We start from the raw sequence: 24174 nt of genomic DNA, 5'->3' as shown, positions 1-24174 counted from the left end.
TGCCATTATCCTATCCTGGGGATCCCCAGTGTCACCGTCTCCTCATGAGGGACCCCTCATTGCCATTATCCTGTCCTGGGGACCCCCAGTGTAGCCGTCCCCTCTTGAGGGACCCCTCAAATTAAGTCATGATTGGTAGTAAAACCAGCTTGAACTCATTATAAATATGCCTTGGCCTAAGTGAAAACAATTAGAAGATCAAATGGTTCTTTAAAGTCTAAATGTTATAGAACACACTGTACTGGGAGACAGCCACCAGGTAACGAGATATTAGGTTTCTTGGGCTGAAGAGGATTACACAAAATAAAGCAAAACTAATTTTTTAAGTGATCATTCCCTAAAACCGGGGCAGAAATGTTGCCTCCCTTTGTGAGCAGTTACAAAAAGCAAGAAAATCCTTCCTGACAAGAAAGTATTTAACAGGATTTCATAGGAGAGATAAGCACACCAGAAGACATTTAGTTATAATTAGGAATGCTCATTGATTTACTCTATTCAAACCACCAAGGGCTGCTCAAGGCTGTTCAAAATACTTGATAAAATCACAGAGATTTCCTAAGCATGTAGTTTCCCACATAATTTTGCATGAGAAGAGCAGGATCTGAGCTGGACTCAACCATCCCTGTGCTAAACCCAGCAGCCTTTCTGTGGTCCTTTCACCAGCGTCAGGAGATGTTTGTGTTCCCAGGCTGGAGTTTGCTGCTGCTTCCTCAGGCGTGAGGATGATCTCAGTGAGGTCAGCCAGAACCAGCTTGGGTTGGTTTCAAAAGCCAGCCTGAAGGAGGATGAAGTGTTCTTTGCAGGGAGATGAGGGGCAGCACGCCCTGATCAGAGCACTGATGCCTTGCTTGTGGTGTTTGTTTTCTAGCTCTAGGGTTGGAAGCCTCCCTGCCAAGAGAGGGAGGCAGTCTTCATCTTTGGAGTTTTTTAAGACCTAACAGGATAAAGCCCTGAGTAACCCACCTTGGTCTCATAATTTTTAGCAGGAGGTTGGACTGCAGGACCCTTCAACCTGAGTTATTCTATTATTTTAATCCATTTCACACCAATCTTCTTTGGCTTTCTTCAGATTTCAAACTGGGAAAGACTAGGCTTGAGAGTTCATTTGCATAAAGCATGGCCAGAAAAAAAGTGAGTTTAACTGCTTTGTAGGACTGAGACATATGACCCAGCCAGAAAGAGGTAAAAAATTGCTGTACGAGATGATAGCTCTACAAAGAAAAATTATTAAACGACTGAGGAATTACAAGTCTTTTGAAATACATATCACAGGCCTATATGTGTTTGCAAAACAATCTGGAACTGCAAAATAACTACTGAGACGCTTTTAAAGCACTACAGCCTCCAGTGTCCTTCAGAACAAGGGCCAAGATGGCTTTTGGGCAGGGTTAGATGTCGTACAGTCTGAGCTGCTCCTTCATGTCCCCTTCAGACATCTCTCCAAACGTGTCACTTTTTTCCTTCATCAGTCTGAAGATGGCAGCCAGCTGCTCTCTCTGAACCCTGTCGAGAAGAAAAGGAGAAGTAGGAATAGCCAGTCCAGGAGCAAGAACACCACTGTGAAATGAAACCCAGAGCCAAAGGCAGGTCACTGTGCAAACCTTACTGGCTGCAGGAAATCTGTCCCTGTGAGATAAGGCAGAGATAGCCTCTGGCTCTCCTTCCTCCCCCTTCCCATCCATCCCATCACCCTGCACATCTCTCTGCAGCTCCCTGAATGTGGGGATAAACCAGCCTGCCTTAACACTGGCTTTGGAGCTCCTTAGGGCTTGTCTCTGCTCAAACTTTCAAGATAACTTGACATATGGAATTTTATAAGACCAACATGTGCCAATTTAGCAGACTCCATAACAAACCTGGACTAAGATTCAACAGCCCAGTGTGCTTTACTTCTGTAATGAGAGGATGTGGATACAGAATAATTCAGGAATAGCTATTAAATTTCAGATGCATATCCTAACTTAAAACTAGAGAGCAGACTACCTCCCAGTGTGGACATGATTTGAATCAGCCACTGGAAGATAAGAGCATGGATAGGAATTTGCTTTGATTCCAGTTTGTCTGCCAATGTCCAGTGGTAAGATGGACCCAGGTAGCCAGTCCAGCAGTGAGGTGGTCCCTGTGTAGGCAGAGGCTGACCAGTGGACCACCTAGCTCAGATCTTTAATCCCCAGACAGTCCCATAATAGATGATTAACCCCCTTCTCCCCGGGACAGAAGATATCTTGAATTTTCCCTACCCTGAACCAGTTAACCATTGTACATCCCAAGAAGACTGGTGTCTGTGACAGGGCTTTATTTGTGGGAGGATTTATACTGCTCATCTCTGGGGGATACAGGGGGTGGGCAGCATTTCTTGGCAGGTAGGTCATGAATTGTTGTAACTGCACAAAATTCCCTTTTGGGGCATGATGAATGTGCACGTGGCTCCAGGCAGGGCTGGCTGAGGGATGGAATGTTCCCACTGCCAGACCCCTACCTGATGGGGATCAGGCTGCTCTATTGCCTAGCACATCTCATTCCTGACTCTCCTGTGGGAGACAGAAAGAACGAATGGGGATGTGGTGCTTTATGGCTCTGACAAGGCAGATGAAGTTCCTGTTACTTCAAGGCTCATTTTGTCCCTGCATGAGCGTGAGGCCAGAACTCAGTGACAGCTCAGAGCACAGACCTGCCACAGTCCCAGCTCCTCCTGCTCGCTCAGCACCCTTAGACCTCCCGTGGGCTAAAAACACAGAATCTGCCTTTTACTCCCACATGGCCACCCTGTCAAGAGTCCCCTTTTCTGCCACAACCAGCTTCCCACCCAGGACTCTAAACCATTTAATTAATCCATTTAAATGCATGCTGCTGGATAACCTGGGGTACTCTTCCTGCAAGGCCTGTGTGGACAAGCTGTCATCTGTTCCAGCAGCAGGAGGGGCAGTAATAACTATTGACAGGCAAAACCAGGGCACAATCTCTGCTTGAAAGGAGAGCACCAACGCACCAGCAGCCCCACACCAGGAATAAGATGAGAGGAAGACAGTCAGGAACGAGCAGAGGAACTTCTACCCGTGCTCCTGAGCTGCTGCTCTGCATTTTCCCCTCTCCTGGGCTAAGCCCCAGCAGCAGCAGGAACAGCAGCCTGTCCTCTCAGCACTGCTGAAGCAAACAGGGCAGGAAAAAAGCAGATCCTGGCTAAAGCAAGCTCGTTTGCCAGTTCTTTTCCATTGCAATTAAAATGCAACGGTCCTATGCCAAATAAATCCTGATAATGATGTGGGATCTTTTGTTTATGGAAGCCTGGATTTGTTTGCCTCTTCTGTAATGTTTTGTGCTCACAGGAAGAGCATCCAGCTGCCCTTTCCAGATGAGAGGAAGTTAAGCAGGGTCATGAGTGATCAATATTTTATTTTAGATCACCACTGGGCACCACTGGCACGTTGCCAGTCTGGTGTGGAGAAATTCAATACACAGCTTGGCTCCTGTGTCTGCAGTGCATCCCAGCTGGGAGTGCTCACACAGGTCTGCATCCCTCACTCCTCATTTCCCAGACATCAGCGCTGCTGAAACCTCTCCAAAGGCCCATTTCCTTGTCTCCAAAATCAGGATCACAGACAATATTCACTCTCTTTTTTGGAAACACAACATCAATGCATTTTGGCTCTCCCCTCAAGTTTAAATATCATGAAAGTGCATTTGGAAAATAGAATAAAAGAGCTGTTACTGCTATTACTTCTCTGCACTACACAATCTACTACAAAGGGACAGCAAAACAAAGATAAAGAGAGAAAAGAGCCTGGGAAGGAAGACCAAGGCACCACAAACACGAAACTGTCTTTGAAGAGGAGCTTCTCCTATCGGAGGCGACCTTGCAAAACAACCTTGTAGTGATCCAGCTTGGTTTGGTTTTGGGTATTTGTTTGGATGAGCTCAGATCAAACACACCCCATTCACAAATAAAATCATTCTCTCTTCTCATAAATGCTGTCCTCAAAACTACTTGGATTCAGGAGGTCAAACAGGATTTTACTTATTGCTAACAAAATAGATTAATTAAGGATTTTTGAAGCAGCCTAATTCTTCTTCATAGACAATTATATTTGCCTACTTATCTCCCTTAGGCTCTTTTTAGACAATTCAGTCCAAGACTTTTACAGTTAGCTGGAGATTTGGGGCAGTGAGCCATAGGCATGTTAGAGATCTGGGGTTTAGGAACTGCTAAGCACCCGTGTCCACAGCAGCTGAAATCCTGGGCAGAGCTCTGCATTGGGAATGATGTTAATTGCTCTGCAGCCAAACAAGAGCAGGAGTGCAACACTGCATTGCTTCAGCAGAAAAAGGTGAATATCCCTGATTTTCCCTCTGATCATTTATGGGAATGTAATCATTTATGGCATAAAAGTCATAGTAACCTAAAATCTAACCTAAAATCCAGATTTTCAACACAAATCTCTTGAGGAAGAAGTTACAAGCTGCTGGAGGTAGGGAGAACAAGCACAAACCAAATAAACTATTCAAAGGTTTATTGGACCAAACAAAGGCAATTTTTACAGATTCAAGCCACTAGAATTACAGTCCTTTGTATAAGAGCCACCATCAGATACAAAACAAACAGAACCAAACAAAAGTAAAAAATACCCAGACAGCCATTTGAGTTGAAGAAAGAGTTTGACTTGCTGCCACTAGCAAAAATCTGGACTTAGCTACCGACTTTGCTGGATGTACATATTGCCATGTAACTTAAACACAACGGATATAAGGCATTCTTTGCATAGTTGGGTGCTTGGGACACAGTCAGCCAGCCAGTACCGAGGAGAGACAGCAGCTGTACCAGCAGGATGTTGAAGCAGAGGGTCCAGATGTGCCTAAATTCATATGCAAACCACTGAACACGCTTGCAGTTGTCGGCTGGGAGAGGGCAGCCCAGCCTCTTCTAAAGCTGAAGCCTCCTGCTGTTCTTTTAAACGAGCCCATTTATTAAGAGTTTGCCAACCCCAGGCGCTGGAAAGGACAACTGTGTACAAGGTTTCAAGTATTGTCTGCATAGGAATTAAAGAGGAAAAAAAAAAAGCAGCCTGTTGGGTTGCTGATATGTTTGCAGTGTTAGCCAAGAGGCAGTGACAAAGAAGCTTTGGAGGACACATCCCCACCCAGGCTGGTGTTTCTACAACATCACTGAAGGACTTAGACCCTCTTCTCTCTCTCAAAAACCAGCTGGGTTTGATTTAAAACCGAGCATGTGCCCAGCCAGATTCATCTGCTCTGTGTGACAGAGCTGAGGGGCAACGCTGAGCTCTGGCTCCCATGGACCAGCAAGAGAAGAGGGCACTGGAACAGCCAGCAGGCAGAGGAATGGGGAGTGTGCCTCTCCCAGGACCTCCACTACCCCATCCTGAGCCAGAGGGAACCCCTGATGCCACAGCTGCCTCCTTGGGTCTCTCCTCTTGGGAGCTGGGGTAGGGAAAAGTGAGGATGCAGATAATAACAGCAGCCAAAGTGTGGCCTCTCCACCCCAAGCAGAACAGCTAAACGATCAAACTTCATCACTTCTTGAGTATCCTGTGTACCTACAGAACCAGCTCTGCTAAAATAACTACAGAAGCAAATTTGAGTCAGCCCACCCATCGTCTGCCATCCCTCACATGGACCCCACTTTGTCCCTCCAGCCCTTGGAGTAAAGCAGCTTTGTACAACACTGGAAATCACAGGCAGGTACCACCCCCCAGCAACAAAGAGGAGTTTGACCCCAGGACAGAACAACTTGAGATTTTGGTACAAGGTCCCAGCTGGTCTGAGAGCAGAGCTATGGACTGTCCACCCCAGGAAAGGAACAACATGGATTTCATGGCCTCATACATGAAGCCAACACAACTAATAGACTTGTTGCATATTTAGTGTTCACTTTGGGTTTTGTCTGGGGGAGAGGGAGGAAGGTTCTTCCCAGTCCCCCAAACACAACTCAGGTCATTGCTTGGGCCCAGCCCCAGTCCGTGGAGCCACACAAGAGGATATCCTCAAACGTGACAGGAGTTTTTGAAGAACTCAACTTCAGACCAAGAGGGGATCCCAAGTTTTGAGGGTTTATGGATTTCTCTTATGGGTGTGTTTGGTTGGTTTTGGTATTTCTCTCAAGCCTTTAATGATGCCAAGGGATGCCTTTAGGAGGAGGCTAGGGACAACTTCATATAGTCTTCAGGTCTGCAAAGAGAAACAGGGAGAGAAATCATTTCAGTCATTTCACTCCTCAGCTTGGTTCATTATTATTCACATAAACGAGCAGGGAGAGCCCTCGGTGTGTGTGTTGGGGGGAAGGCAAGGCAGCTTCCCCCTCAGGGCAGGACAAGCTGCTGTTTGCAAACCTCATGCCTCTAAGAAGGACTTTGCTTCATCAACTGCAGCAGGATAGTCGAAACCCAATCGGAAGTGCAAATCCTCTTGTCTGGCACCAAGCTAAGTAACAACCCTTTTGAGCTACTAATAAGAACTGGAGAAGCCAAAGGAATTAACTCCAGGGGTTACTGCCTCACTGTCCTGTGCAGAGCCTCCTGGGGCTGCTGGCACCCTTGACAGCCCAGATTCCTCTTCCCACCTGTGGCCAGATGAGCCAGGAACGAGTGCTGATTTCACAGGGTGGTGTGCCTGAACTGCGTGACCTTTCTCAATCTTTCTACAGATGAGTCTGCTCAAGGCAAGGAGGTAAAACCCCCAGACTCCCTGCAGGTCACTCCCTTTTGATGGGAAGCTCTCCCAGAGTCCCAGGGAAGGAGGGTGAGATGTGTTTAATGTGTGGGGACATCCAGGCACTCCCTCCATGCAGCAGAGCCAGGCTCTAAAAAATGTGGTCCCTTGTTCTCAGCCAGAAACTTCCAGACACTCTGCCCTTACTGCCCAGCATCTCTCATGGGTGAACCATCCACATCAGGAAACAGCTGGCCCAAGGCTGGACAGCTGCCATGGACACAGAGACCCGCACTGGGGTAGAGGGAAGCTACAACACACATCACCTACCCTACAAACACATTCAGACACACCCCAGCCTCATTCCTCCTCAATTCAATCGGGTTCATGGTCCACAACACCTGAGCCATGTTTGGACGTCCCCTATTCCAGCCAGGCATGGCGTGAGGGTGAGGAACAGCCTCATTTCTTCCTCACTCCTCTGCAAATTCTTGCCTTGTCCAGCAGCCTTCCGAGCGGCCAGTGACCTGGATCCCGGATGGAGATCACCACGTGGCACCGCGGTTACCGGACAAAGAAAGGAAATTTCCCGGGGTGGATAATCGCTCTGCGGGATCCGCGGCGCTGAGGAGCGGATCATCCCGCTCAAGTCACACAAGCCTAATCAGATTTCACGTGTCAGGGCCTAAGCTCGTTGCCACGGGGGCCCAGGAGGGGAGGTCCCCTCCAGAGTGCCACAGGTGGAGCAGGGAGGGATGGGGGACATCAGAGAGGGTGGATGAGTCCCCCACAGGGATCCTCATCTCCACAAGGCCAGGCTGACAGCTGGGGTGAGAAAATCTCAAAACCAGCATGACCCTAATGGAGGATGAACATCAGAGGCAGAAATTCCCATCTGCACAACAGGGACACCCCTTCCTGGTCCTGGAGCAAGCTGTGAGGGGAATTGGACTAAAGAGCATGAGGCAGTCCCTCTCTGGGACATTGGGGCCATATAACCCTCCAGGCTGAGAAGCTCTGGCATTTCAGCCATGGAACCCGAAAGTATTAATTAGCTTGGGATGGACGCCCAGAGATTTGAGCCACGGCTTATCCTTGGCTCTTCCCTCCTTTCCATTCTCCTTGGATCAGCATGCTTGCCCCCAGCAGCTCATCAATCAAACCATCTTAGGGTCATCTTTTGCCAGAAGCTGTATCCTTTCTACAGATAAAGATTATCCAGATATCTCTGTTTTTGCTCAAGCCAATGGCCAAGTCACTGAATCGTGTGATTTGTCAGCTGGACATGGTTCTGTGCAAGGAAAAGCTGGAGACAAGGAGCCCAGACAAAAGCAGCTCCTGGAATATGAGGGCAGCTCAGGGACTGAATGTCTCAAAGAAGCATGGAAACTACAAGTCCCAGTGGCCTCAGGAGCATTCCCTTCACTCCAGCTCACCCACGGCACTGGCACAAGGCTTCTTGCTTTTGAGAGAAGACAGCACCTCAGCTCTGAAAAACAGGGGTTACTGGTGGCATTCCCATGTGCATCTATCTCTCCTGTGTGCAAAAATCCACAGCAGGTCAGGAAATCTGTAGCCCATTCATAGACTTTAGGTTTCCAAAGGAGTCCTGACTCACTCTACGGAGAGCCCAGATCATCCTACTGGAACCATGTCTGGTAATTGCTTGTGCCCTTTTAAGGAATAGTTTCACTCAAAAAGATTATTTTCAGAAGCACAGAGCATTCCCAGCTCCTTTCCCTGGCTCAGGACCTTGTCAGAACCATCAGTCCTCTGCTCTGAAATCCTGGCAAGGAAGGTGAACAGCAACCTGGCTCCAGACTCTTCTCACTCCAAACCAGGACTGACCCTTGAGGATGAAGAGCAGGGAATGAAAGCCCTTAGTGCTGGGCAGAGCTGGCAATGGGTGGTTGGGATCTCCCCAAGGAGTTCCCTCCCATCTCACTGCTGGGGATGGTCCCATCACCACTGTCCCCAGTTCTTTACCATGGGGACAGACACCATCTCTTCTCTGGTGGTGACTATAACCCAGTCTTGAGGTACTGCAGGAAGAATATGAGGAATGACACACCAAATTAAACTTTCCTGGTGGTCCCAAAAGTGTGAGCCAGTTGCTTCAGCCAATCAGCAAAACACAGAGAGGACTTAGATGCAGAACAGGGAGACAGTGCTTAGAAAAGAGAGAAGGGATTGAGTGAGAGGTACCAAAAGGAGCTTCATCAACACAGATCTGAAATTTCTCCACTGGGACAGTGAAGTTGAAAGGTGTCTGGGCTTTGGGAAATACCTGCTGTGCCTCGAGGCTGCCAGGACCAGTGTGACCAGGGAGCACAAGTGTCTTTGGCTTTAGGACAGGGGCTGGTGAGGAGCCAGTGTGACCAGGGGCTGTGTCACCCCCAGCAGACCTTGCCCACAGCTATTCTGAGGCAGAAGCTTCCCACATTGCCCAGCCAGAGCAGCAAGAGCTGAAAAGGCCAGAGCACAGCCAGGGAGGTGGCTTGGGCTCCTGACCAGCTCATCCATCACTTGTTTGCCCATTCCCTTGCAACACTCCTGACCACCCCAGCCAACACCACAGCAGTGGGAAAAGCCATGGACAGGCTGGGCTGGGCTGGGCTTTCCTCCATCACTCAGTGTTTGTTCTCCAGCTCACTGAACACCAGTTTGCTCCCAGCCTGGCAAGATGCCCCAATTCCCTGCATCCCTGGGTCTGTCCCAGCTGCAGGGGAGCCCAGGACAGGCAGAGCAGGGCTCCCAGGGAGTTAGCAGGCAGAGAGCAGCCAGCTGCCCATGCTGCACAAGGTTAAGCAGAAGCAGATGAAGACAAGTCATGAGCGCTGGGTGAGGGAGACACAGAGAAGCAGCCACAAGCCAGGACAATTCAGGACCTGAGCCAAAAAAACCCCAGGAGCTCAAGCAGAGTTGCTCTCTGAACGAAAATCTCACGCCAAGGCAGGGTCAGAGACTCACACCCTGCAAAGGCTATGGGGGAGTTTGCAAGGGTTTCCTCCCTGGGATGGGAGAGGAGGAGATGGGAAGGGGCTTCCTGGCCTCCCTTTCCTTGGCTTTCTGAGGGAGGCATCCTGAGTGACTCTGTTTTTAAAGCTTTTGGGGATTCATGACTCAATCATGACTATAAATAGGGCCAGGGCCCCAGTCCACTGACATCTCATAGGTCAGAGGATGTTTTCCCCGGGGATATGGAGGCAGGGAACAGCACCAGGCCACCAGCAGACTTCCTCCTCATCCAAGTGGGCTTGGGCAGCCACAGAGTGAGCATGAGGGGGAGCTCAGCAGGGATCCCCAGACATACAGTGCCTTTACTGTAAGAGGCAGCTGGGAAGCAAACACACCTCATGCCCTGGGTGTTTGGCAGCTGAAAGCAGCCTTGCCCATGGCTGGTGCCATCCCTGTGGCTGGTGGCTGCAGTGAAGCAGTGGCCACCCTGCCCTGCAGAGTGCCATGGCCCTGGGCTCTGCACCCCTTGCTGCTGCTCCTCCTCCTCCCTCAGCCCAGGACGACTATCGTGCTGCAGAAGATGAGAAGCAAACAAATAATATCCATCACGCCCCAAAAAAAGCCCAAACTTACCAGCTTCCCTCATCCAAAAGAAGCACCATGCTGGACAGGACAGGACAAGACAGGACAGGACAGGGCAGGACTGCAAAGCCACGGGGTGGGGGCAAGGTTAGCAAGAGAGAGGGAGGAGAAAGAAGCCCAGGTCCCATGCTGTACACAGAGGGGAGAGAGCAGGCAGGCCAGGGTTATGTGATGGCAATGCAGGGGGTGGACAGGGACAGATGCCAATGGACAGCTCTCCAAAATGCAACCTCCCCTAGCCCTGTCCACCCACCTATTTTTGGAGGGCTACTAGTGGAGATGTTTGAAATAGGTCAAAGTCTGTCAACACAGTCATTAAACCTCTGCAGCTGCTTCCTGCCCTTGTGTGCCCCAGGGCTGTCATCACCAGCATTGTCTCATTCAACATTCAAACTTCAGCACAGTTGGCCCTCAAGCCACAGCTGCATCCCACTTTCTTCAGGATGCCTTGTAGAGCAGGGAAAGGTCTCTCCTCTCTGACTTTCCAGAACCAGAGTCTACCCTGCCTTGCTGAAATTCCAGGGTCCAAGCCCAGTTCTTTTCAGTACCTCATAACCAAGAGGCACTCTGAGCCCAGCTGGGGAGGAGGCAGGTTTCCAGTGCTCAATTGCCACTCAGAAAAGGGCTGAGCTTGATATTTACAGCCATCCAATTCCCCTTGCATGAATTCCAATTTGCAGTTGAGCTCTAGGCTTAAACCCAGCCTGCATTCAAACAGTGTCACCTCAACCCATCCATGGCTGGCCAGGAGGTGAGGGGAGAGGATTGAGAGGCAGGAGGAGAGTTTGCTCCTTGAATGGGTCACCTGGACGTGGGAACTAGCCAGGGAAACTGGGCAGCTATCCCATCTTCCCTGCAGTGGTCTGGGATCTCCTGCTCCATCCAGGAGTGCCCCTGCCAGGAGCAGTTTGGTGCCATCCACCAGACCCTGTTCAATGGCTCTGCCATGGGGCAGCTTCTGGCTCTTCACCCCCAGCTCACCAGAGGACAAAGAGGAGAGACCTTTCTAGAGCCTGTCTGGTGGGATCTGCTCTCCTCTGTCCCACCAACACTCCAAGCCAAGGGTGACAAGGAGAGAGCACAGAGAGCTCAGCACTGAGGCCAACCAAGGCTTGGCTGGGACCTGCTTTGCCTCATGGAAAGAGAGAACTGAAAGCAGAGACGCAAGGGGGCCATTTCTCCCATTGTTTTCTCTTTTGTAAGGAGTGGAGCCTTGCTGCAGCTGTCAACATTCAGCAGAGTCCTGACCATACTCATTTCTAACAGACAGAATCCCCACTAACCTCTTTCAACCTTATGGGAGGTTTGAAGAACATCTGGCAGAGACCACTCCAAGCCACCCATGAGAGCCAGGCCCTGCAGGCACACTGGGGAGCTCTCCCTCCTCCAGAGGAGCTGCCCAGCCAGGACAGCAGCCTGGTCGTGTCTCACACCCACAGCTCAGCCCTGCCTGAGCAGGGGCAGCTGCACCACCAGCACTCACATTTCCTGAGCTCCAGCTCTGCACCGTGGCAGCTGCAGCTGGCAACAGATGGCCAAAAGCCTCAGGTGCAGGAGACAAGGAATTGGGAATTAGCTGTGCTGGCTGCACCAAGGGCTGCATCCTTCCCCTGCACTCTTCCCCTTCCTGCCCAGACTGTTTTTCTCCCCCAGGGGGGCAAAGGCTACGTGCTCCTGTTCCAGAAGGACTGGTGACCCACCAGGTGTGATCAAGCACAGCCACCACCCCAGCAGAAGCATTTGCCAAAAGGATTTACTGTTCTCCTCCCTCAGTGAGCTCTCTAATTTTTAAGGCTGAAGTCACCGAAAGCAGGAAGTTGCATCACTCAGTGAAGGTCACATTCCTTCCCCTTTTAGTCCAGATTTAGCACCAGTTGGAAGCCACAAGACTCAAGTGAATTGTAGGCAGGACAACCACAGCTTCTGCAGGGATGCAGGTTAGAACAGAAGTGGGTTTTTTGCTTAAATAACCAAATCTATTGCATGCCTGTATGCTCCTGTCTGAAGTCCTACAGCTCCTCCTGGAACAGGCAAGGAATATTTTCAGTGGCAGCTCCAAAATCAAGGAGTCCCAAAATTCAAAGTTGTGAACTACACAGCAAGCAGCCTCTGAGGACCCTCTTGCATTTTTGGGATGTTTCTTACATCTGCTGCTTCACAAGGGAACCTGTTGATCCACAGGAAAGCTGGAGGAGCGACAGGCTAAAAGTGCACACCAAACCTGTCTGAGTTTTGGTAACACACCCCAGGACTAATCCCCCACTCTGCAGCAGCCCCAGTTTCCCAAATCAGCACAAAGAAGTGGCTGTGGGATGTCCAGCCTCAGGCATCCAGGATGGAAGAGGTGAGCATCCACACGTGAGAGCCCCCATTTGCCCTGGAGTGCTCATGGAAGGTGAGATGGAGGCAGAGGGGAGTGGACTCATTAATCTGTTATGAGCAGGGAAGGGGAGGCAGGTGGAGAGGGAGGTGGGGCAGGCAACCAACTGCAGCTCAAAACAACCCCTCCCCTGGAAAACAACCCAAAAGCAAAACAACCCAAGACACGAGCAGGTGTTATCAGTGGTACCACTACCTCTAAGCAGCAGCGTGTCCTTACCAAAAAGATTTGCAAGAATGTTTGTGGCCGAGGACCTAAGGTACTTGCTACAGAGATGTGAGATCAGAGGTCAGCTCAATCCTGCAACATAAAGGTGGCAAACCCGGGTCACAGCAGGTCAGCAGCACTGTCAGGGCTCGTGGAGAGGGGTGGAAGGGCAAGGAGAAGGATGCAGGAAAGGCTGAGCTGCTGTGCTCAGCTCGCCCAGCTTACCTGGCAGCAGCCCTGCCCCCTTGCACCACCTGCGAGGCCTGCAATGAAAAGCTGCTGATGCCGCAGTGAAGATTTGAGGGGGGGAAAAGTAAGCCAGCAACAAAGCAAGACAAAAAAAAAAAATTCACCAGGCTGCCTTAAAGAAACGAACAACACAAATACGGAAGAGAAGAAAATAAAGGAGCAGTGGGAGAAACACGTCTGCCAGTGGGCCTCAGTGGGGAGGCTGCTCAGAGCATCCAAGGGACACAAAGCCCATCAGTTCTGGGTGCACTGTCCTGCCCTGGGGCTGCTCCAGCAGTGCCTGAGCAGTGCCATGTGCCCAGGACAGCTCCATCACCCCCTGGATTCTGTTCTGAGTCCTGAGTACAAAACCCCCATCCCACTGCTGTCCTTAGGCAATGTCCCCTCAGCGTCCTCAGGTGACAACAAGGGCATTTTTTGCCCCTCAAGAACCAGCCCAAGGCTCTGCAGGACTCCTGGGCCTGAAAACCTGAGCAGTGATTGCTCAGCGGGTTTGCATGGAGCTGCTGGTTTGAATTTTCTGCAGTGGGCTTGAATTTGCCAGCTGCAGGCAGATTTTTGCATTGGTGTTTAGCAGGATCCTGAAAAGCAAATCCCATATCCCATCTGGCCCCATGGGTGTCTCTGACATTCACCTGGCTCATGCCCCCACCACCCTCCCCAAGTGAAAAATAGAGTGACACTCACAGCCCTGCCCAGCAGTTTACAGGGTGGGGGCTTCAGCCACAACAGACACATGGAAAAGAAGAAAGCAAACATTTTTTTCCTGATGCCACCAATGCAGAACCAACCCCGTGCCAGAGGAAAGCAGAGCTGATTTCTGCTGCTGACCCCAGAGCAGGGCAGGTCTCTGGATTTGCTCTGCCCACCACAGTGCCCTGCTCACCTCACACAGACAAACCTCAGCCAGCCCAGCTGGTGGCATCACAAAGATGCTCCCCAAGAGCCTCAAGGTAAGGTTTGCCAGCAGGAGATGCCTGAGCTGGGGGTGAGCAGTGATCCCCCCATCCCTGCCTTCCCTGCTGTGCTCCAGTTTCTGCTTGGTTCTTTACACCAGGCCAACTGTGGTGGTATTCAGACCAAAATTTGACAGGCGAGGGGTGACAAATGCCCCTAAATCACTCTCTGCAAAGCTCTGGGTGGAGAATTGGGTCCCACAGCCCTTGGGACAGCAGTGGGGAGAGCACCACCTCCCAGCCACCCTGGGTAAATCAGTTCCTTGGAGCTCAGCCTCAGGGAAGGGCTGTGAGCTGCAGACACCTGTAAGGGAGCAGCCTGCCACAGAGCCCTCAGCTGTGGGGTTATTCCTTCTATAGGCTGGGGAATCTCCAGCCAGAAAGCTTGTTTTAAGTGACAGGTCTGACCTTTCTTCATGCAGGGCTCAGGGGGATACTTCAGCAAAAAGTGCAAGATGGACAATTCTCCATCTCCACCAGCCCTGCTATTTGGTAAATCCCACCACGTCCAGCTGAGGAGACAGCCCTGGGGATGGACACTTGCAGTGTCAGCCCCATCCCAGTGAGCTCTAGAACCTCACACTCCTTCACTGTGCCCCAGTGCTTCTGAGCTGTGCCCATGTCCTTGCTTGGGATGCCATCCACAGGGCCAAGGGAGGGGAAGTAACCAAAATCAGGTCCTCAGGAGACACCTATCAGCACAGAACTGGTGGGATCAGGGCAAATACACCAGCTGCATCAGCTGGAAAATTTGATCTAAGCACCCAGAGGAGCTCCAAAGGTGTTTAGGGCCACAGTGCCTCCATCTCCTAAATCAGTGTGACTTTTTTATCATGTCTTCCTGTGTGGGAGAGGTCTGGAGCTCCAGAGCAGTGAGAGGCTGAGGGCAGTGTGGGCAGAGAGTCTGAGCACACCCAGCTTGCTCCACGGGCATGTCAGCCAGGTGGGCTTGGGCAGGAAGAAAAAGGAAGCTCAACTTACCTTTGTTCTTCCTCTAGTTCTTCTTTGGACATCATTGACTTGTACTGGTTTCCCCTTAGCTTTCCAGGACTGTACTTAAAAGAAAACTTCTCATCTGCAGCTGGAGAGGGGAGACAAAAAAAGAGCAAGAAATCCGTGAACCAGAGACCTCCTGAGAGCCACGACCCAGAGCAGTGGGGCTGTTCCTTTGGGTGCTCTGTGCCCTGCCCCTGCACCCCAAATGCTCTGGCCACCCCAGCACATTTCCTGAGCCACTCCAGCCTGCAGCAAGGCTGGGCACTGCCAGGGGGGCAGCGTGGATCCCAGAGCACAGCCAAGGTGCTGCTGGCCAGAGGATGGAGGAGCCTGGCCACACTGGCACTGCAAACAGCGAGGGGTGCTCTGAGTGAGCAGCAGATCCAAGGAAATCCTAGAGCACAGCAGCCATATGCCATTGTTCTCCCTGGATTCCAAGCCTTGCAGGCCCAGCTTGGCTTATCAAGACAGGCTAATCCTGCCCTGATTAACTCGCAGCATTTTCCGCTTCTCCTCTCCAGACTTGCATTCCTCCTCCCTCTCCCCATCCTGGGGCCCTCTCCTCAGCTTGGGGCTCATGGATGGGGCCACAAGCAGAGCTGTCCCAGCTCTCCTGCAGCCTGTGACACAGCTTGTGAAAAGATGCCCCATGGCAAATGCCAGGGTGCAGACAGCACCGAGGCAGGGCAGCCCCTCTGTCACCAGCCAAGGTCTCCTCCTCCTGGGTGCTCTCCCACCCAGCTCTGCAGCCTCAGCCCCGTGCTAATTAGAGCACCAAAGCTCAGACTCTGAGCCAAAGCCGATCCTTTTCCAATCGGATTTTGTTGGAGCACTATTTGCTCTTAAAAACCTCTCCCGTGCTTTATCTCCCTGCAGATAGGGGAAAACAACAGCAGGGGAGGTCAGCCCAAGAGGGGCCCAGGAGGAGCTGCTGCTGTGTTATCCACGGGCTGCTTATCTCAGAGCCTTTATCTCCCAAGGACTGCAGGACTCGGCTGCTTCACATCCCACCGCCCAGCACTGGGGTTTGCACATTCCCAGGAACATCTGCTGCTTCCCCCAGCCCTCAGAGCCCTGGGGATGCCTCCAAGGGGTGCACAGAAGGAACGTGGTACTTCATGGCCCTGAAAAATTGCACATTATCCACAAAGCAGGATCCAGGGTGACACCAGCAGGGCCCCTAAAGGGGTGACACTCCCCTGGCAGGAGAGAAAGCCCAGCTTTGCACATGGATGCATCCTCTGCTGCCAGGAGCACAGGGAGCCCCTTCCCACACTCCCCACTGCAATTGTGGCCATATCCATGAGTCTCTCCTCCTCTACCTGCCCTCACAGCCCCTCCCTTCCTCACACACAGGGTTCAGCACCAGCTTCCCTCTATTTTCTGATCAATACTGCCCTTAAGGATTTTTCTCTTTGTGTCCAATACCTTGATTTTTTGATTTCCCCAACCCCAAGCTGCTGCCAGACCTTGGGGACCTCCTTGTAAAAGGTAAGTCAGAGCCTGATTTTGCAGGTGGGGAAACCAGAGATCTCAGAAACAAGCAGAGCAAGGCTTCACTGGAGTGAAGCACAATAACTTTTACCCATTGCCATGCCAAAAGTGTAATTTACTAATAAAATTTGGTGAGTTAATGTAAAACAAAAAACCCAAACCAAAGAAACCCCACTTAAATCTACCTTCTAGAAGAACCCCTTCAGATATTCTCTTCCAAATTTGCCCTAAACCAGGACACCATGCCTGGAGCAACAGGAGTGGGATGGGAATTTCCCAGAGACCTCTCCCCTCTAATGCCCACATTTCTTCACTTCACATCTCCAGGTTCCTGATGCTGGGGAGCTTCCCTGGGAAGTCCTGGTGGATTACTACTCAATTACTGATCTGGAGTGTTTCTCTAATCCCTAAATGCCACTGGGGCTCCCAGGGGATGCAAACCCTTTATCCAGCTTGCTCACAAAGCACAAAGCAGCCCAAAGCTCTGGTGTGCAGCCCCAAACATCCAGCTTGGCCATATTCCACTTCCCTCTCTGGGAAAGCCTCCCCATGAGCAAACAAACAAACAAACCTGGCTAGCTGGAAACAAGCAGTAATGCTGCAGCTTAGCAGCACTTTGGGTGACCATAAAAGTGCATGGAAAGAAAATTCAGCTGGCTGCTGCCCTGGGAGATATTAGGAGAAAGGAAAAAAAAAAAAAAAAGAGGGTGTAACATCCTGTTCCTTCTGCTGGTGCAGAGCAGGAGCTGCTCATTACCTTTGTGAAGCTTGAATGATTTCAAGGACAATTAAGATCGTTTCCCTCACATGGTTTTCTGCCAAATCAAGTGAGATTTGGGATTTAGACTGGCCCAAAAAGAGCAGTTTAGTTGCCACCTCCCCAGAAAATAATAAGGGAGGAGGGAGGCAAGGAAGGTCCCCATCTCCCTGCCCACACGGTGAGATTAAAAAAAGGAGACAGTGTGTGGCTTTGGAAACCTCTGGCTGGTTTTGAGCTCAGGAACTTTCCCTGCAGCTCAAAAACAAACTTCAGGAAACACACAGAAAAGGGGAGGCTGGGTTTTCATGTAGACAGGGAAAACACCACAGGAACAGGAGGCGCCCTACTTACTGAGAGCCTCCACGAGTTCTGATTAAAGAAAACATTTGTCTTGCATCTCTCTGCCCTCGCACTGGCAGTGCTGTGCCCCTGCAGGGGTGAGAGCAGCCCCAGGAGAGCACCTCTCCCCTGGACAGGCTTGCTCTGGTGTGACCCACACGTCCCCCCTGCCCAGGGTGGAGGGGAGGCGGCTCTGGTGGCTTTGGTCACAGGGCAGCATCCCAGGCTGTGGCATCTCCACCTGCCCCAGGGGAGTCTCTGCGGGCTGAGTGGGGCCAGGACACACAGCAGAGGAGCAGGAGGAGCAGGGCTGGTCCCAGGGCACTGCTGCTGCTCCCTCAGCCCAGGCTTTGCCCAGCCCCGTTAGCAAACACTTGGAAACAGTGGGAATGATTCAGGAGAGGAGCCAGGGGCTGCCTGCAGGAGCTGCTTAGGGAGGACACAGTGCTAGCCAGTCTCACAGCCAGGGAATATCACCTTCCCCCATCCCATCTGTAAGGATGGCACCAGGGGCATCCATCAATCTCAAAGCAGACCTCCCACAGCCCCCCACGGTGACATCCCCAGCCACCAGTGCTGCAAGGAAGCCCAGCAGGGTGGAACGAGTGTATTTTGGGAACCCTGTCTCCAAAGGAGCTTCCCTTGCCTTGCAGGAATGGCATCAGGATTACAATTTGATTCTCTGTGGCATTAGGCATAATCCTCCCGAGCTGGGGGATTGCCACACAGCACCTTCAAAGCCAGGCAGAAAGTGGGGCAGGGAAGGGGGAACACCCCAAGGCCTCCTGCTGCCCCGGCTGGCCCCAGCCACCCCAAGCCAGGACTCCTGGGGCCATCCCAGCATCTCCAGGGCTGCTCAGAGAGCAGAGCCCCTTCAGACACACATTCAGGCACCATCTGTTCCATTTTCTTAGGACTGCAGCAGTTGTCACCCCAATTAGTCAATTAATCATTTTCCAATCAACTAATTGGCTAATCAGTTAAACGTGGCCCTGACTAAAGCCCCTGGAGATTGTCCTGGATGAGCAAGGAGCTTTTGGAGCAGCTGCATCACAAAGCTCCCCCATGGCAAGCAGCCCAAGGGCATCTGGGGAAGGGTAGGAATTTCCTGGGGGAAGGAGACCATGCCCAAGCACTCAGGGCTCCAGCCCTGTCCACAATCTCCCTGCAGAGTTCTGGCTTGCTTGGCACTCACCATCCTCATCCTCTGGCTCTCTCACCACCAGCTTCTCGTTTTCTGAGTCCACCTCTTCCTCCTGGAGGAGTGAGAAAGAGAACAGCCATGAGGAGAAGGTGCTGTGCTGAACAACCCACGCTTGGCTGGGGCAGGGCTGGGTGCAGAGCCTGGAGCTGCAGTGGCAGGGCTGGGCACCCCTTCCCTGCCTCCTCCAGGGACCAGGACAAGGGATGCTCGCTAATGAGAGGGGCTCATTAGTCTGCTTCCCTCTCACCACTCAGTCCGGGTGATCTGGCCCACCCAAAGGCTGTGAAATGCAAGTTATCAAAGAGATATTAAGGTTTAGAATCAAAGGGATATTAAGGTTTAGAATCAAAGGGATATTAAGGTTTAGAATCAAAAGAATATTAAGGTTTTTAAGAAGAGCCTGGTGCCTGAGCACCTTCCTCCCAGCTGCACCCCTGCCACCCCTCCTGCCCAGGGACAGGCAGGGGACTGAGCCAAGAGCCAGGGGACTCCTGTGTGCCCCCAGGCCAGGAGAGGCTGTGCTGGCAGCAGGAAAAGGTGGATCCCCAGCCAAAGCCACCTTGCAGGCACGGCCAAGGGGCTGCTCTGAAGCACAGGGGTCAAAGGCAGCACTGGGGGGTTTGCTGGGACCCCTCCAGGAGCCATCCACAGCTGCTGTCTGGAGCACAGGTGAGAGCAGCAACAGCACATTTTGGGGATTTTTTAAAAGGCAAAGCAATTTTGGAAGTTTTGGGGCTCCCTTCTACAAAACACAACAAACTCCATAAAGCCCAGATTCCTTGTCCTGTGCAGAAACTCCAAGCAGGGAGAGAAGGGAGCAGCCCAGCTCTGGAGACAAGAGAAGGACACGTGGGAGAGCCCCTGCATGAGAGATTTCCTCCTGCACAGCCCTGTGCTACAGCTGCAAACCCCTGTGAGCTGAGCCCAGGGGTGACCAGCACCTCGGGGTGTCTCCTGCAGCCTCCTAAACCCTAACCACAACACGAGCCTAACCCTAACCCTAATCCTAACCCTAACCCCAAACCTAACCCCAGCCTACCCCTACCCCTAACCCTAACCCTAACCCTAATCCTAACCCTAACCCCAAACCTAACCCTAATCCTGACCCCAACCCAACTCTAACCCCAACCTAACCCTAACCCTGTGCACCCCTGGGCTGGCAAAAGGGCAAAGCAGCTGCAGAGAGGGGGGCAGCATGGGGGGAGGCTGCCAAGCCCCTCATTACCAAGGGACACAGAAGCTGGGGGAAGGAGACCCAGGGGAATGACACTGCCCCAAAAGGACCGTGCACAGTCTGTGCAGGGCAGAGCTCTGGAGGAGCTGCTGGAGCACAGCCCCGGGCCAGAAGCGGGTTGCTTTGTCATGGGGGAGGAATGTGCATTATTCACAGCCACTCTGGGCACCCTGCTCCCCTGAAGGAGGTGCCACTGGGACCCCTGCCCGCTGCAGCCACGGCTATTTTGGGCCACACTGCCAAACATGGGCACTTCCCACTGGGCACCCGGGCTTCCCCTGAGGATGGCTGGGGAGGGCACAGGGAGGGGACACAGCTCTGGAGACTCTGCCACAAGCCCAGGGCAGCAGTTCCCCACCACATCCATCTCCCCCTGTGAGCTGGGACATCCCCTGGGAGCCCCAGCCCTCCAGGAGCAGCCACAGGGAGGGAGATTTCAGCCTCTCCCTTGCCTGGGAATTAGGAACTGAGCATTGAACAGTGAGAGCAAGCAGGAAATTTGGGTGGCAAACCTCCAAGGAAGGAAAATAGATCTGCTCCAGCACAGAGGAAGAGACCCTTGAGGGGAGCAGCGAGGGAGCAGGCAGGGAGGCCAGGCTGGCAGGCGGCAGCAGCGTGCCAGGGCTGTCTGGGAGCCCCTGCTCCCTGCAGCACAGCACTTTTCTGCTTGGATGGCTCGCAGGCAGATGCCAGCACTCCCTCCCCCCCACGCTGTGGCCCCAGACTCCACATCCCATCCCTCTGCCCTCCTGGGGCTGCTCCATCCCGCAGCCATCGTGGTCCAGCTGCCCCAGGGGGACCCACCTCCCCGACCCCATCCCCAGGGCATGGCAAACCTGCACCTGGAACACCACTTCTCTCTGCTGTACATGGGCTGTGTCATTAAGAGGCCACCCAGCCTCACCAGGGGACAGCAGCAGGCAAGATTTGCCCCCCTCCCCACAGCCACTGCCACCCTGGGACAGTGTCCCACCCCTGCAGGGACACTGGCACTCTGCGGGCCGTGCCACCCTCCCCAGGCTGGCTCTCCCTGCCACACACCTCTGCGTGGCTGGAAAGTGCTTCGTGGCCACTTGTGTCCTCTGCTTGTCCCGTGTGCCCGAGGCCGGATCCAGGCGAGGCACCCAAGGGTGGGATCTGGAAAAGGACAAAAGCTCTGAGCACAAACACCCCCGAGCCCTCCCTGTGCTCAACCAACCAGCCCTGGCAGCGCCAGCACACATGGACAAATCCTGAAGGTGCCCAACAGCCCAGCCTGCCCTGGGCTGTGTGCCAAGCCACGGAGTGGGGAACCCCAGAGACCCCCAGAGCCTGCAGCCAGGGTTTGGAGCTCAGAGCTGCTCCCTGTGGAGCTCAGAGCTGATCCTTGTGGAGCTCAGAGCTGATCCTTGTGGAGCTCAGAGCTGCTCCCTGTGGAGCTCAGCTCCCTGTGGAGCTCAGAGCTGATCCCTGTGGAGCTCAGGAGCTGCTCCATGTGGAATTCAGGAGCTGCTCCCTGTGGAGCTCAGAGCTGCTCCCTGTGGCAGCCCCAGCCCGTGGGGTGGCACCAGTGCCAGCAGCCCTCAGCGAGGCTGTGCCAGCTGCAGCCTGGGCTGCCCTGTGTCCCGGCAGGGCTCCGGCAGCTGCCGGGGCGCTGATGCAGCAGCAGGGAGAGGAGGACACGCTGGGTTTGTTGGTGCTCTGCCAGCTGCCTTCTCCATCACAGGCAAAGAGCCCCGGAAACCTCCCCATCCCACCCTGCCCTCCTGGGGCTGGGCTTTCACACAGCACCTCTGGGTGGCCTGGACCCCGTGCACAGCTCTCCCTGTCCAAAACCTGCAGCTGAAGGTTTCCCTGCTGTGGAGGAGGATGTGCGTGGGCAGGGAGCAGGGACAGCGTGTCCCTTGGCCTCGCATGGGATGGGAGCAGCTCTGGGCTGGCTGGAAGTGCCAGCAGGGACAAAGCCCCACCTGGAGCCTGGCTGTGCCCCCAGCCCTGGGAGCCAGGGAGGAGGGAGGGGAGAGAGAGCCCTCTCTGCCTGCAGCAGCCCCCAATTTCAGGGATCTCAGCCCTGCCGTGGGCAGCGGGTGCTGCTGTCCCGGCATCCCGCAGGCAAAGCAGGGAGGGGAAGGCGTTGGGACAGCACTTGGACGCCACAGAGGACACCAGGGCACCTCAGCTGCTGCTCTTCTGTAGGAAGCACAGCCCAGGGAGAATGCAGGGAGAGTTTTGAGCAGCTGGGAGTGAGGAAGGAACAGCCGGAGAAGAAGGGACCTGAGTGCTCTGTCCAAGAGCCCACAGATCAGCACCACAAAAACCACCCCGCAGGAAAAAAAAACCAAAAAAATAAAAAATAACAAAAAAGGCGAGAAGCGGCACTGCAGGGAGCCGTGCGCGTCATTATCCGGGAGCATCTGGAGGAGACTTGACACGGGCCGCCCCGAGCAGCTGCCGCTGCGAACAAAGATGTCACTGCCGAGCAAAGATGTCACTGCCGAGCAAAGATGTCAGTGCCGAACAAAGATGTCACTGCCGAACAAAGATGTCACTGCCGAACAAAGATGTCACTGCCGGGGCAGGGACGCGCCCGGCGGCAGCTGCGAGAGGAGCCAGCCCCGGCACAGCCCTGCCCGCACCTCGGAACCACAGCTGGGCACAGCTCTGCGGGCTCCGGAAAGGCCAGGGTTAAACTCCAGCAATCTTCCACCCTGAGGAACAGCGAGGCTCCTGTTCGTGCTGCTGCCCTTCAGCTCCATGGCCTCGAGTGAGACACCCAGCGAGAAGCTGACCTGGCAGCGGGGTTTGGAGCACAGCAGAGCCAGGAAAGGCTTCAGGGACATCCTGGACACAGCCAGCACTGACCTGGACAGCCCTGGGTCTCCCTGGGGAGGATGGCTCAGATAGAGGATGACATGGTGACCCCAAAATGCCCCCTCAAGGCTCTGCCACCGCTGAACCCTCTCCCAGCCCATGGGAGATGGGAGCCAGGCTTCCCACTCAGCATCATCTGGTTTTCAGCTCATTTCTGGCCATTTCCTCCCCACTTCCTCTATCCCCACTGCAAACCCCTCTGAGCAAAGGGTTTCTGTCTCAGAAAGGACAAGAGGAGAATTTGGGGGTGGTGGTGCTCACCACCTTTCTTCAGGGACAGCCCTGGCCCTTATGGGCAGGTTGGGGACAAGTAAGTGCCCTGCTCCAGCTTCAGGAAAAGGGAAGATCCCAGGCTGCAAAGCAAAGGGAGAAAATTATCTTGGATTAAACCCCTGGGCCCTGTGTGTTGCCATTTATGGCTGCACTTTCTGCTCCAAGCCTGATGCAAGACATTGCAAGAGGGAAAGAAAGCAGACAGGAGAGAGCCAGCCAGAAAGAGAAAAGCCAGAGAAAAGAGGAAGAAAGAAACCTTTAAAAAAAGACTAAATAATAACAATAATGTTGGGCAGAGTTTAGCAGAGCAAAGCAGCTGCTGTGTCAGCAGCTCCCTTCAGCCACCCCTGGGGCTCCATCCTCCCTCTGCCAGAGGAGCAGCTGCAGACCCAGAGCAGATTTCCAGCCCTGCCAGCTCTGGGGTGCCTGGACAGGGTGTCCCTCATGTGGGGATGGAGTTTTGCAGGTCTGAGCCCCCCAAAGTGTGGGAACATCTGCTCCTGCCACATCCCCTGTCACTGCTAGGGGCAAGGACAAGGCACAGAGTGGGCAGAGCGTTTCTGAAGCTCTGGGACCATCCAGCCCTTAGTGAGGATCAGGCAGTGCCAGGGCTGCTGAGGAAAACTCTGGTGAGTCCCAGAGCAGGGTGAGGAGCCCAGCTCAATCCCTGCAGGCACCACCACATTCCCACCCAGCACATTCCCTTTGTGCTACAGCAAACACCACCCTCCAGGACGTCCCCTGCTGCCCAGGTGAGCTGCATGGCATCCCTGGCAGGAGGCAAAGCTGGCAGCCCTTCACACAAGGGGCACTTCAGGAGGCAAAGAGTCCTCGTGGCCTCTGCTCCAGCAGTGCCCTGGCTCGGGCACAGCTCCAGGGCTTCACCCAGCCCACGGCTCCCAGGGCAGCAGCCCAGCCTCCCTGCCCCGTGTAGGGAGCACAGCAGAGCCCAGTGCCACCCTGCCCCAG

General features: G+C 53.3%; 1 protein-coding gene across 7 annotated transcripts in view; it reads right to left on the bottom strand.

The window, feature by feature from the left end:
* Positions 1-462: 462 nt before the first annotated feature.
* The window catches only part of MXRA7 (matrix remodeling associated 7), a 28286-nt gene continuing 4574 nt past the window's right edge, over positions 463-24174 (bottom strand). Inside the window, exons 2-7 of one of the 7 annotated variants that reach the window (XR_005628249.1) lie at positions 21124-21219; positions 18840-18900; positions 15037-15136; positions 13076-13113; positions 12863-12943; positions 4492-6183 (exon numbers count right to left, since the gene is read on the bottom strand). Coding sequence is in view for 6 of the 7 variants with exons in the window: in XM_039716251.1 (XP_039572185.1) it covers positions 1389-1503; positions 15037-15136; positions 18840-18900; positions 21124-21219 (372 nt within the window). In the remaining variant the exon portion in view is untranslated. Of the gene's footprint in view, positions 1504-4491; positions 6184-12862; positions 12944-13075; positions 13130-15036; positions 15137-18839; positions 18901-21123; positions 21220-24174 lie in introns of those variants that run through there. The other 6 variants (XM_039716253.1, XM_039716254.1, XM_039716256.1 and 3 more) reach the window with 6 other exon arrangements.

Source organism: Passer montanus, unplaced genomic scaffold (assembly GCF_014805655.1).
Source record: "Passer montanus isolate IOZ18808 unplaced genomic scaffold, ASM1480565v1 scaffold35, whole genome shotgun sequence".
Classification (NCBI taxonomy): domain Eukaryota; kingdom Metazoa; phylum Chordata; class Aves; order Passeriformes; family Passeridae; genus Passer; species Passer montanus.
The sequence above is the reverse complement of the archived record's forward strand: the minus strand, read 5'-3'. Positions and strand labels throughout refer to the sequence as shown.